General features: G+C 35.8%; 1 protein-coding gene across 3 annotated transcripts in view; it reads right to left on the bottom strand.

Moving 5' to 3' along the window:
• The window catches only part of GAS2L3 (growth arrest specific 2 like 3), a 32,742-nt gene continuing 18,054 nt past the window's right edge, over positions 1-14,688 (bottom strand). For 2 of the 3 annotated variants that reach the window (XM_027107317.1, XM_027107318.1), the window contains exons 5-9: positions 12,337-12,478; positions 8,179-8,242; positions 7,118-7,256; positions 4,590-4,697; positions 1-3,065 (exon numbers count right to left, since the gene is read on the bottom strand). In XM_027107317.1, the coding sequence (XP_026963118.1) occupies positions 1,737-3,065; positions 4,590-4,697; positions 7,118-7,256; positions 8,179-8,242; positions 12,337-12,478 (1,782 nt within the window). In that variant the 3' untranslated portion in view covers positions 1-1,736. The remainder of the gene's footprint in view (positions 3,066-4,589; positions 4,698-7,117; positions 7,257-8,178; positions 8,243-12,336; positions 12,479-14,688) is intronic. The other variant, XM_027107319.1, reaches the window with a different exon arrangement.

The raw sequence follows: 14,688 nt of genomic DNA, 5'->3' as shown, positions 1-14,688 counted from the left end.
CCGCGGCACGTGGGATCTTCCCAGACCAGGGCCCGAACCCGTGTCCCCTGCATTGGCAGGAGGACTCTCAACCACTGCGCCACCAGGGAAGCCCCTTCTGGTACTTCTTGAACACTGACTTCACTTTCCAAAGATGTAAATATTATCTCCCTCAATGCCCAGATCAACAGTGGAACTCAACTAAATATTTGGTGACTGTCTCTTTTAAGAAGAGAAGCATCAATTATTTCAAAAACTAGCCTGCACGCAGCTTTGATTTTAACTGTATTTCTCAGACAAAAGATAGCTCACTTTTATACAAAAGTTTCTTGCTTTAAAATCTACAAACATCAGCAGTCAGCTTAAGATGCTTATTCTACGATTGCACATTTGTGTGAACCGTTATTTTTCTTTAGAAGACACATTTTAGTTTAAAATAGGGAAACACAGACCTCAATACTGAAAATAACCTGTGATAGCTGATAATACTGTGAAGTTATTAAACACACCCCTAAAACTTCTGAAAGTACATTAACAATTTTTTAAATAGTCACAATCTATTAAAAAACATATTATTTACAAATATCATCCCAGATCGACAGTCTATATAGCCACTACATGATCTGGGTAAGTTCCTTGGAGAATCTGCCTACAGAATAGAAAACGCTGCATACATACTGTCCATTTGCCATTGGAAAACTGAAGGCAGCATGACTTTATTGAAGAAAATTAACATAATTGGAAACCTCTAATTAAAACTTGTATTATTGTGCTAAAGAAAAATAGTAATCACATGACAGAATTTTTATGTAGCACCACTTTAATATTCTTTAATATCACCTTAATTTTAAGATTGTTAAAACATAATTCTGATGTTAAACATTATTTTAATGTAAAAATTGATATCTGTACTCACAGAAAATTACACTATTAAAAAATATTTCTAATATGCTAAAAGTTACTAAATCATTTCCCCTTTCACATTGCACAATGTCCATCTAAAATATAAGGTATAAGTTCTTATAAATAATATGTGAAAAAAATTTTTTCCAAGTTTCAATTTATATTTCAATACCTTAATTTTATTTTTTTTTACCAAAAATACTGGTAACAAAATATTACCAAGGTTAATAGAAGTCAGTTAAAAAAATCAGTTCCTTCTGATTTGGAAAGCTTAAAAAAATTTTAAATAATAGCAATTCTACCAAACCCAGAGTAACACTAAGCTAATCAGCAGCAGCTACTGGTACTTAGTATTGTTCCATCAGGCAATCCTGAACAGGAAACAAAATAAGATGTCTTTTGTAAGACAAGTGCCAAACCGTTGCTTTTAAACTAAAATGCAGTAACTTATATTAAGAGCACCTCCGTTTCTATTAGCAGGTAATAACCTCCACATTTAACACATATTCAAAATACAGCAACTACAGTTATAAACCTAGTAGTGTTATTTGACTTTACATTTCCATTAATGGGCAGACATTAACGAAGATGTCATGGACTGAAAATCATATAAATGTCTATAACTAATAAGAATCTCCCGGTGATTTTACCACTGTTCACCTTAAAAGGGTACCTTCTGGTGAATTCAGGTGTGTGAATTCTGATGAGCCCCTCCTCGCCCCAACCTCTACCCCCATCTTATTGTACTTAATGTCTGAACCTATTTGGATAAACACAAATAGAAGAAACTTTTAAGGTGTGCAGCTAACACACTCACTTTCTTTCCTCTCTTCTCTTAGAATGACACATTATGTTTATTTTCTAGGTTTCTTACTTCCAGTCATAACAAAATAATGATCATTGTCTTCCTTCTTCTTTGCAGGTTTTTTATCTCCACTAACTGCCTCCTTGCCAGATGAGGGTGGCTTCCTGGTTGCAGCCGGGGCTTTGCCACTTTTGGGAAGCCCTTTGGCTAAGCACTGGCTCTTGGTGGCAGTCTGTGCTGACTTTGGTTCAGGTTGTGCTTTGGCAGAAGACTGGGGAAGACTCACAATGGACAGCGGGGTACGGCCCGGGGACCTGGAGGAGCTGGGTCCTGTCTTCTGGGATGTGATTTTACTCTGAGGCTGCTTTTTGGCAACTGAAACCATATTATCTTTCGACTTCTCTGCAGCTTTTGCAGGAGCAACTGAGGATACAGAAAGTGGCTGGTTTAAATTCAAGGCTGACTTAAGTTTCTGTGCTGGCATTGCCCCCGCTTGCGGAGCTCCAACACGTGGCTGAGACTGTGTTCTCAGACCCGTGGTTATCGTTTTGGAACTGGATGTTGTCACTTTTGCAGGAGACTGGAAAGAAGGAGAAGGGTTAGGCCTTACGTGCAGATTTGCCTTAGGTGGCTTTGGACACTTTGATGATGAATTTAAACGTGCAGCTGAGTGAGAGACTGCATAATCCCTGGAAGACACATGGTGGTGTTTCAAATGCTTTGGTTCAATTTTTCCAGAACACTTATTTGGCAAAAGTGTGGATTCAGGCACATCTCTTGACTTCTGGGCTGGAATAAGCTTGGCCTTAGGAGTACTGGGTGATGAGTTACATTTTCTCAGCGACTCAGATACACAAGGTGCAGTTCTTAATAAAGCTGGTGAAAAAGTGCTTTTACCTACTGGATTTAAAGAAGCAGAAGCAGATGATGCATCGTTTGAAGGAGGCTGCAGTTTCTTTGTTACGTCCTTTGAAGATCTGAGTTTGAGATGAGAGGACACTGCTGGAGAATTTGGAAATTTAGAACGGACTGACCCACAGGCCAGATTGCCTCCTTTCAGGGAAGATGCTGGTGGCGACACACCTGGCAGACGTACCTGCTTCTCTTTGCTCCTTGGAATACCAACTGGCGTGCCAGGTTTTGAATTTTGTTTCTGAAACATGCTAACTGCTGACAAAGGATTCATTTCAGGAGGCTGAGGTGCTCTGGCGGACGAATCAGGCACACTTTCATTAGAAACTCCTTTTTGAAATGCTAGAATTTTCTGTTCTAGTGTAGCAAACTGTAATATTCGACAGGGGTCATATTTAAGCAAAAATCCTTGAAGAGTATCCCAGCCTCCACCGACACGGACCATGACATGTTTTCCGTGAAGCATCTTTCCCCCAAAAGAAAGTAAAAAGTAAAGCTGTAAAACTGTAAGGTGCAGTTACGGTTCATTAGCAGTCACAGTCTGTGATGTCTGTGACTATGAAATTCAGTGTATTTGCCAACAGCTTCACTATAAATTGCTAGTCTCTTTCTTGTGTTACTAAAGTAACAAATTTAATTCATATTGAATCATGCAACTAACAATAGAGAATCCTCCAGTTTGTCAGGAAGATATTTACACATCCTAAAAATCCAAATTACTAATACGCAAAACTGCAAGGACTGAATATTGATGGAAGAAAGGAAAAGGGAGAGTAAAGGAGGGGAGGAGAGAAAAAAAGACTCATACTAAAGAGAAACATAATTACAGAAGAAAGATAAAAACTACCAAAACTTGTATGTTAGAATTTAACAAATTACTTTCATATGTATCATATCAATGTAATCTTTCAAAAACTTTGATATAATTTATTACTAGTTCTTCTTTGCAGATGAGAAAATTATGGCTCTGAGACATTAAGGAAACTGTCTCAAACCACACAGCTTGGCCTGGCCTCAAACGCACCAGGCTGCCCAACCCAAAAGGTGCTTTTGTGTTGATAAGATATATCCTGGGTCTGCCAGCACAGCCCGAGCTGGACGGACTCAGGCCCCTATTCATTCAGCAGGCAAATCTGCAAAGTTGTATGAGACTGCTCTGCAAATTTTCACTCTAAATCCCATGCTCTGTGCACTATCACTATATCATACTGCTTAAGAAAAGAAATCTAATTAAAAGACAAAATGCATATGCCTGTTTCTGTATGAGTTGAACAGGGTATGGGGAACTAATGATAATATATGAAATAAAAGAAAATATAGGTGGTAAAATTATATTTTTTACATACTTTTATATTACATTCCTAAATTGGGAATAAAACAGCTCTTGTATCAATAAGTGGACAGAATGATGAACAGGTAAACTTCAATCTCCTTATCAGCAAAGGGGACAATTAATCAATTGCAGATTGCAAATGGGACAAAGGAAGAAAATAAGCATGTATATTAGCATATTAGTATAGATGCTGATGCTGTGTCAGTGAAAAAAAGGCTTCATACTTAAGACCCAAAGTCTATATTATTATCAACTGCAATGTTTCTACTTCTTTTTCTTCTTACTGACATTTAATCTTATTAGATGTTCTGGTTTTGCTTTTTTCTTCTTCTTATGATAGAAAATTATTCCTCTTTAGGAAATCTAAAAAATGGAATAAGTTACCTGAGGTATTCAAAAATTTTTCCCCCAATTATATTCAATGTCCAAATAGTCTTAGCTTAATTAGTTGTTTGCTGTGTTAAGCGTATTTACCTAAACACATTATATACTCTTGAAAATATTCCATATATTTCCTCCTATACAGTGAAATTCTTCCATTAATAACATCCTCTATTGCAATTTTTTAAAAAGTAAAAGGGGAACAAAAGAAGGTTGGTAAAGCAATAAATTCAATTTCAAAACAAGATCTAAACAGGATGTAAATGGTGGACTTACTCTTATAAAAAGTATTTTATCTCCTAGTCGATACCGTCCTTCAGATAAGTACTCAATAGAAAATCGATGAGAACAACTACAAGGAGGGTCTTCAGCAATGTGTTTAACCTAAGATTAAAAATAAACAACAAGATTTAGTGCTTGTGACAAAAACTATTTTGTTTAATGTTAAAATGCAAGGTTATTTGATAGTTGGGAAAATCAAACTCAAAGAAAAAAATTTAAAGACAGTTCAACTATTTATTATCTCTTCCCTTTTACTTGTTGTCAAATATTGAGATTAGACATTAGCTAATCTAATAAAACCTAACAGTGAGGAAGTCTGGAGTCTCTCTCTCTCTCTCTGCCCAAGTGCAATCAGGCTCGTCGTGTACTCACTGATCACCGGAGAAGGTCTGTGAATGTGTACACAGTGAAGTCAATTCAAAACACATTCATTCAGTCATAGGAAACAGTTCGTTACTAAGTTTGAATTGTTTTAAGACTTGGATTAATATATCTGTCAAATCAAAGATGGACCCGTTAGATAAAGTTTAACCAGGAATTTTCACTTGTCCCTTACCACCATGTGAAAGTAATACTGTATGTATGGGGGAATATCCAGATTTGTTCCAAAGTTACTGTTAAAATAGGCAGAGATGCATTTATAGCTATTGGGCTGGGCAAAAAGTACATTCGGGTTTTTCCCTAACATCTTACGAAAAACCCAAGCAAACTTTTTGGCCAATCCAATATTCACCCAAGACTAGGTAAATTCTAAAAATTTCAACTCAAGAGGCATTTTTCTAAAAGCACTCACTTTGTTTCAATAGTCTGCTAAAGAGATGAGAACTGAGGAGAAAATCCTACCTCTACTCCTCGAGGGGCTTACAGAATTTTTAACTGCAGTAAATATCTTAAAAATGGTAAAAACTGGGCCTCCCTGGTGGCGCAGTGGTTGAGAGTCCGCCTGCCGATGCAGGGGACACGGCTTCGTGCCCCGGTCCGGGAAGATCCCACATGCTGTGGAGCGGCTGGGCCCGTGAGCCATGGCCGCTGAGCCTGCACGTCCGGAGCCTGTGCTCCGCAATGGGAGAGGCCACAACAGTGAGAGGCCCGCATACCGCAAAAAAAAAAAAAAAAAGGTAAAAATTGGAATAAAAATTAAAATTCAGGAATTCTTTATTTAAAACATGGAAATTAATATAAATTGATTAAATGAAAATATTTGCTGAGATATGTTTGATTTGAAAAAAAAAGTCACGTATCAGCCACTATGGAAACCATTTTGTTTTCCTAAAATTATATTTCTGAAAAAGTATATTCTTCTCAACTACTTGTCACACAGAGTATATCTAAACAAATACACTTAATTGCACTTAGGCATGATGTTAAAGAAAGTCTCTTCAGATATACCCAACTTACCTGAGCACTAACAGAAATTTATGAGTGTCTTAATTATCTACACAAAATGGACACATGTGGATTCACCCGGGCCTGATCAGAAGGATCCGGATTTATCTCCCTACATCATTCATTTAACAGAATAACATGATCATAAATAGAACTGATTTTCATAAGCGATTCAATGAAGTTTATCTTGTTTAGTTTGGTTATATGAGCACATAGGTACACACATGCATACACACACATACATACCACATGCATAAGATGGCTAAAAAATATTCTGAACTTGGGTAAAGAATTTACAATTATTTGAACCATTTACAAGTTAGATAACAAAGTAATTTGAAAGGAGGTAATTATTTCAGTCATTATTTTCTATCCATTAAGGTTTCTTAGGTACACAGAATTGCAGTTGTGTATTTCTTAACAGCACTCAAAATAATGAATCAGATAATTGTTCCTTAATTTTAAACATGACCATAAGATCTCAGCAGGTCACATATGTGTAGGTGGACTCTGAATATATTCATATAGCACATATATGTTTAAAGAAATGTGTTCCTTTTAGTTTTCATAACAAGCTTGCAGGCATGAAAGGTCACTTATTTTCTTTGTTTAAAATATCCAAATACCACTTATATTCAGCAGTACAAATCAGCACTAACCCACAATCTAAATAAGTTGGTGAGCCTAAAAGGAGTAAGTGCTGTGAATAAAAAATGTTCTCTTCTGGTTTTAGCTATTGTGTAATTAACATTTTAACATTAAAGGAAAAAGCTAAAGAAATTAAAATCATCTGTAAAGGTACTACCCTAATATCAATTATTTTCATTCTCCTTGTTCTGATACATACTTTTCACAAAGTAAACATTTTTCTTGTTGCTATATAGTCTTCATAATGATTACAAAAAATGATTATTCTGCTAAAATAGTAAATCCTAATTTACCTAGCCATTGCCCAATTTGAGAGTATTTACATTGCTTCCAATTTTTCAGCCTTATAAGTAATACTGCAATAAATACTTTCATTCATGCTACTTTTTTTCCCCTCTTCAAGTATAATAAAAATGAAAGAGGAACACTTTTGGCGAACTATGAGATTCTGACGCATCATATTTGAAAGAAAGTGTGCAATTACTTACAGCTTCGTGCAGCTCTTCATGCTGACAGCATGATTTTGGAATGCTGATGGAATCTTCAGCCCCAGAAGTATTAAGTAAGGTCTCTTCTAGCTCAATTTCTTTCTCAAATTTTACTAATACTGGTGGCTCAACCCCATAGCTGAAAACCAATCATGAGATCTCATCAAACAAGTGAAGTCTGAGGCAAGTACTTCCATGTATATCACAATAGGTTTTCTTTTATTTTTAAATGAAGTCTGTATGACTCTCTTCTACCAGTTGTTTCACTGGGACATCTGGAAATGCTTTATAATGTCCCACAGATTGCCAAAAATTCAGATTATCATCTTTACATCATAGTATATATATATTTGGGTTACTGGATGCTCCCAATATTCAATCAGGGATCCTAAACGTACCTTTAAAAATCAGCTTGTTAAAAAAAACAAAAAACAAGTCATCTCGTGAGTGAAGATGGTGTCGAGCTAGGTATGGAGGATACCAGGCCTCAGCCTTCTTATCAGACCCTCTTTGTGTCCAAAGGACTTGCTTCACCTTGAACTGCTTAAAGATTGCATGCTCTTACTCTACTTCTTTTTTTTTTTTTTCGGTACGCGGGCCTCTCACTGTTGTGGCCTCTCCCGTTGCAGAGCACAGGCTCCGGACACGCAGGCTCAGCGGCCATGGCTCACGGGTCCAGCCGCTCCGCGGCATGTGGGATCCTCCCGGACCGGGGCACGAACCCATGTCCCCTGCATCGGCAGGCGGACTCTCAACCACTGCGCCACCAGGGAAGCCCTCTTACTCTACTTTTGATCTGAAAAATGTAAGTATCCACTTTTACAGTTTAATACTAAATGAAGGCAAGCTACATGAGCAAGCAGATGTTGACACATGACATGGCTCATGTGAACAGAACAAAGTTAATAAAGAAACAAAAAGAAAGAGAAAACAGTAAATTAAGTTACCTTTATTCCAATCAAAAATTATTTTCATTTATAGAAAATAGTGTTCTCGATAAAATAAAGCAGCTTAAAAAATGTTTGTGACATTGAAATTCTGAAATATTGTGGAATACATACCTTGACACAATTCGACCAATTTCAAGAAGACAAAGATACACCTGTCTCGGATCTTTGTGCAAAACTGTGAAAAATAAGACCACATATTTTAGGGGGCAAATTAAATAGGCAAATATATTTACGGCATGAAAGAAGTAAAAGAAAAGATTACTTATTTGGAGACTCAGAAAAGACTTTTATTTCTTCTACATATTATCATCTTCCTGAAATTAAAAAGAAAATGGCCAACCAGAAGATTAAAATTTACCATGGATGCTTACCTGTGTAGTATTTTAAGTCTAAAAAACTGAGCTTAGTAACATTAAATTATTAATATTTCAGATCTCTTAATAGGAGATATTATTGAAGAAACGTTATCACTTCAATTTTATTCTAAACTATCTTTAGCACAGGACTATGTGTTAACAGCCTTCTTCAACTCTTCCAAAAATAGAAGAGGAGAGAGCACTTCTCTACTCATTCTATGAGGCCTATATTACCCTGATATCAAAGTCAGAAAAAGACATCACAAGAAAACTAAAGACAAATATCCTTTATGAACACAGATGTAAAAAATTCTCAATGAAATACTGGCAAACTGAATCCAGCAGCAAGCGAGATTTATCCCAGAAATGCAAGGTTGGTTCAACGTATGAAAATCAATCAATATAATTCACCATATTGATAAAATAAAGGAAAAGAAACATACAGCTATCTCAGTAGAGACAGAAAATGCTTTTGACAAAATCAAACACCCTTTCATGACAAAAAAAGACTCAACAAAGTAGAAACAGAAGAGAACTTTATAAATATGAAAACAGACATCTCTGGAAAACCCATAGCTAACATCATTATTAATGGTGAAAGACTGAATGTCTTCCTCGAGGCTAAGACCAGGGAAAAGAAGGATGTCCACTCGTACCAATTCTATTCAACATTGTACTTGAGGTTCTAGTCAGGGCATTTGGGCAAGAAAAATAAATAAACGCCATCTAGATTGGAAAGGAAGACGGAAAACTATATTTACAGGTGATATGGTCCTTTGTTTAGAAAACCCTAAAGAATCTACAAAAAAACTAATAGAGCTAATAAGCAAGTTTAGCAAAGTTGCAGGATATGAGATCAATATACAAAAGTCATTGCATTTTATACATTAGCAATAAACAATCTGAAATGTAATTAAGGAAATGATTACATTCACAGTAGCTTCAAGAAGAATAAAGTACTTAGGAATAAATTTAACCAAAGAATTGTAAGACTTGTACACTGAAAACTATAAAATATTGTTGAAAGAAATTAAATAAGATATAAATAAATTGAAAGACATCCTATGTTCATGGATTGGAAGACATATATTGTTATTGTAATACTCTCCAAACTGACCTACAGATTCAGTGCAATCCCTATCAAAATTCCAAGAGCCTTTTTTTTTTTCCCAGAAATGGACAAGCTGATGATAAAATTCATAAAGAACTGTAAGAAATATAGAATAGCCAAAACAACTTTTAAAAAGCACAAAGTTGGAAGACTCATACTACCCAATTTCAAAACTACAGTAATCAGGACAGTGTTTACTGGCTTAAGGATAGACATACAGACCAGTGGAATGAAACAGTGTCCAGAAATAAACTCGTATGTTTATGTTCAATTGATTTTCAACAAGGGTGCCAAGACAACTCAAAGGGGAAAAAACAGTCTTTTCAACAAATGGTGCTAAGACAACTCGATATCTACATGCAAAAGAATGAATTTAGACTCCTTCACACAGTATACAAAAAATAACTCAAAATGCATTACAGACCAAAATGTAAAAGCTAAACCTATAAAAATCCTAGGAGGAAGTATAGGTGAAAATCTGTGTGACCTTGGATTAGGCAATGGTTTTTTAGATATGACACCAAAAGCACAAGCAATCAAAGAAAAGATAAACTGAACTTCATCAAAATTAAAAACTTCTGTGCATCAAAGGACACTATCAAGAAAGTGAAAAGGCAACCCAAAGGCCAGAAGAACATATTGGCAAATCATATATCTAATAAGGGCCTAATACCCAGAATAAAGAAAGAACTCTTACAAGTCTACAAAAAAAAGACAATTGACTCCCCCAAAAATGAGGAGAAGATTTGAATGGACATTTCTGTAAAGAAGATATACAAATGGCCAATAAGCCCATGTAAAGATGCTCAACATCATTAGTCTTTAGGGAAATGCAAATCAAAACCACAATGAGTTACCACTTCACACCCACTAGGATGGTTATACAGTTGACCCTTGAACAACATGGTTTGAACTGTGTGGGTCCACTTACACATGGATTTTTTTCAATAAATACATACTACAGTACTATAAGATCTGTGGTTGGTTGAATCTGTGGATTCAGAACCGTGGATACAAAGGGCTGACTGTAAAGTTATATCCAGATTTTTGACTGCAGGGTTAGGGGACCACTGCCCCTAACTCCTGGATTGTTCAAGGGTCAGCTGTAATTTTAAAAAATAATAACAAGTGTTGACAACTATGTGAAGAAATTGGAACCTTTGTGCATTGCTAGTGGGAATGTAAAATGGTGTGGCCACTGTCAAAACAGTTTGGTAGTTCCCCAAACAGATAAACACAGAATTACCATATGACCCAATAATTCCACTCCCAGGTACATCCCTGAATTTAAAACATATGTTCACTCAAAAACTTACATACAAATGTTCATAGCAGGATTATTAATAATAACCCCAAAATAGAAACAATCAAAATGTCCATCAGCTGATAGTAGATTAAAAAATGTATATCCATACAACGAAATATCATTCAGCCATAAAAAGGAATGAAGTACTGTTAGATGCTACAAAATAAATGACCCATAATGCTAACTGAAAATAGCCAGACACAAAAGCTACATATTGCATGATTTTATTTATATGAAAAGTCCAGAGTAGCAAATCTATAGAGAAAGAAAGTAGACTGATGGTTGCCAGAGGATGGAAATATGGAGTAACTGGGTCCAACTGCTAACAGTTATGGGTTTTCTTTTTGGAGTGATGGAAATGTTCTGGAATTAATAATGGTGATATCTGCACAAATCGTGAGTATACTAAAAACCACTGAAGTCTACATTTTGAAATGATACATTTTATGTTACGTGAACATACCTCAATTTTTTTAAATGCTATGAATAAAAAGAAACCTAATGTGCTTAATGATCAGCACACCTGGATTAAAGCAGGGTGCAAACTGGGGGGTAAAATAGCAATCCATTAGTTTTAATTCTACACTGGATAAGAATATCCAGAGGCATACTAAACAGGTAACAGTGGGGAACAGCTACCTGTCTGCAGGCAACAGGGTGTGCATGGTCAATAGAAATATTTACAACATTAATAACCTAAAACAATAATGAAACCAACTAAAAAGTTGGTTTGCTTTTTATTATCACCATGAACCGGCAAGTCTAAGCAATGTCAGTGACAAAATACTTCTCTCTACCAGGACCGAATACTATTCCCATGACCCCCGCCCTTGGTATGCTACTGCTCTTATCAAAACATTATCAATTCTGTGTGTGTGTGTGTGTGTGTGTGTGTGTGTGTCTGCATGTGCACGCACACACACTCACACACATAAATACTTTGAGGAAATATATAGTCTAAAACTTAGATAGCTTTCACTTTGGTCACTGCACAGATGTTTCTGTTGACTTAAATGAAATGAGAAAATACATCAATAATTCTTCAATACAGCATGACTTTTTAAAAGCATTAGCCCATTTAGATAACCAAATTGGCACCTGCTGTTTACACCATGAACATACATCATTTGGCCTTCTGTTATTTCTGTAATTATCTAGTTAAAAATAAATTACTAGTAATTTAGACTTGATAGAGTAATTCTTGACGAAAACATTAATTAGTTAAGCCTTAATCCAGAACCTTCCCATAGCCAACTCATTTAGGAAGTAAAGTATGTCCAGGCCATTCTAGATATATAGGATCTAAAACATAAATGAAAAGCTTTTATCATACATTTGATCTGGAATCTGATTCTCCAATTGTTTACATATATCTAGAGTATAAATGTTTCTAGTAAAATGAAATGTGGCATTTGAGTCCTTACTTGGAAAGAAAAATTAGAAGCCAGGCATACAAAAATATCCTAATAAACATTAAACACAACAACACCACCTACCTAAACCTTCAGATTCAAAGAGGTAAGTCTCATCAACCCCGATGTGCCTGCACCAGTGAAGGAAGTTCGCAGTATTGTCTCTAGCAAAGAACGAACCTGATGCAGCATCTTTCTTACAGGGCACTTTTCTCATTGGAAAATTCTGAAAAAGACAAAAGGATAATTTCAAACATGCATCAAGGATATTTTCATTAAATATCCATTTTAATATTACTAAATAAATGTTCAGTGCATTGAATGTAACTAAAAAGTGCATAGCACTAGAGGAAAAAGGCATCTTCAAAAATCATTTTATTTTGCTTTTCATTAAGCATATTCTAGAAAATGATTCCTAGGAAAACAGTCAGGTCAAAATTAGCAGCAGGATCACACATATCTAACCTCTCTTTTTAAAATGACATGAGAGTCTTAGTTAAGATAAAAAATGACAGTCTAATAATTCCAAAGCACATCTTTATAGTTTATCTCTCCAAACACAGTTCAATACAAACACAAAATTATTGCTATGTTAAAGGTTTACACAGTCTCAATTTTGCTAACTTCCTTATTTGCAGATTCATAAATATGGTTCTGAGTTTCTTAAGGAGACTTTCAAACAAGGAAGTAGTAGCCCATTCTTAATTAAAGTTCTTTGAAAATTGACAAGCTAAGTTTTACAGAATCCTAATTCATTTTTATTTCCTGGACCAAGAGTATTCAGATAATCCTGCTGAGGGTGAGGGTTTGGGTTTTTTTAAGAAATTATTCATCTCTTTTTTTTTGGCTGCATTGGGTCTTCATTTCTGTGCACGGGCTTTCTCTAGTTGTGGCCAGCGGGGGCTACTCTTCGTTGTGGTGCGCGGGCTTCTCATTGCAGTGGCTTCTCTTGTTGCGGAGCACGGGCTCTAGGCGTGCAGGCTTCAGTACTTGTGGCACATGAGCTCAGTAGTTGTGGCTTGCAGGCTCTAGAGCGCAGGCTCAGTAGTTGTGGCACACAGGCTTAGTTGCTCTGCGGCATGTGGGATCTTCCCGGACCAGGGCTCAAACCTGCGTCCCCTGCACTGGGGCAGGCACATTCTTAACAACTGCACCACCAGGGAAGCCCGGCTGAGGGGTTTTTAGTTTTGTTTCAAATTTTTACTTGAATAAGAAATTCACGCATATGATTTTTTAAAATGCAATGGGCACAGTAGAGTATAAGTCTTTCTCCTACCACTACCCCTCAGTTCCTTTCTCTCCTTGGAGAGAACCACACTATTACCAGTTCCTTATGTTTCCTTCCTGTTGCTATTATTTTCTAGGATTACAATAACCTTGTGAGTTTTTCTAGTTGTATATAGGAAAAAAAAATCAACACAGCCAAATACAAAGATGGTTAGTATCAATTGAAATCTTCTTATCCACACTTCAGTAAGACATCTCCATACACAAGTATATCTGTACCTACAGGATGCTACGTAAACAGGCTATTCTGCAATCTGAGTTGTGTATGTGTGCATGCACACTTAATGATAGGTTGCAGGCACCTTTTGAGGTAAAAAAAAACACAAAAATTAAAATAGTCATTTCTAATGAATAGATAATATTCTACTCTGTTTAGGTACCATAATTAATTTTAAACAACTTCTCTACTGATGAGCATTTAGGTTGTTCATAATTTTTTTTGCACAGTCGTTTTTGTGAATTTGTGGTTATTTTCTTAGAATAAATTCCTGGAATTAGAATTATGTTACGTATCAAAGGATGTGCTTTATTTTCAATGTGATATATGTTACCCATTGTCTCCCAAGAAAGATGGTACTACCTTATATTTCCACCAGCACTATGTTAATATCTAGAATACACACTCACAGACACCAGATCCCATGAGTGAAAATAACCATATTTGATGAAAAGAGAGGAAACCTTATCTGCCTCAAATCCCAACTTCAGGGTCAACGGTAGAAAAGTATCTAAAAAAAAGTATTATTCATTCAGCCAATATTTATGAATTTACCATGAAGACAATATATAAAGAATAAAAAGATGATGATAATAGCTCTTAACTGTGTGCCAGGAACCATCACAACCTCTTTTTTCACTTAACTCTCACAGGAATCCTACAAGGAAGGTACTATTATTGTTCTCAAGAAGAACTAGCTATTTAGATATTTACTATGCACCAGGCATTATCTATATAAGCTAACCACTATCTATATATTATCTCATTTAATGTTGCTGAATCCTCGAAAATATATCCTACAAGGTAAAGGTTAATATCTCCATTTTACAAGTGAGAATATTTTTTCAGATGCTCAAAAAGATTAAGTAAATTATCCAAGATTTTACATATAGTTGCGTTGGAAGTTTACAACCTTGTAGAGATGATGAGAA

The sequence above is a fragment of the Aethalodelphis obliquidens genome, unplaced genomic scaffold (genome assembly GCF_003676395.1).
Source record: "Aethalodelphis obliquidens isolate GAN/ISIS:26980383/991018 unplaced genomic scaffold, ASM367639v1 scaffold8, whole genome shotgun sequence".
In the NCBI taxonomy this organism is placed as follows: Eukaryota; Metazoa; Chordata; class Mammalia; order Artiodactyla; family Delphinidae; genus Aethalodelphis; species Aethalodelphis obliquidens.
This window is presented reverse-complemented; position numbering and strand designations above follow the sequence as displayed.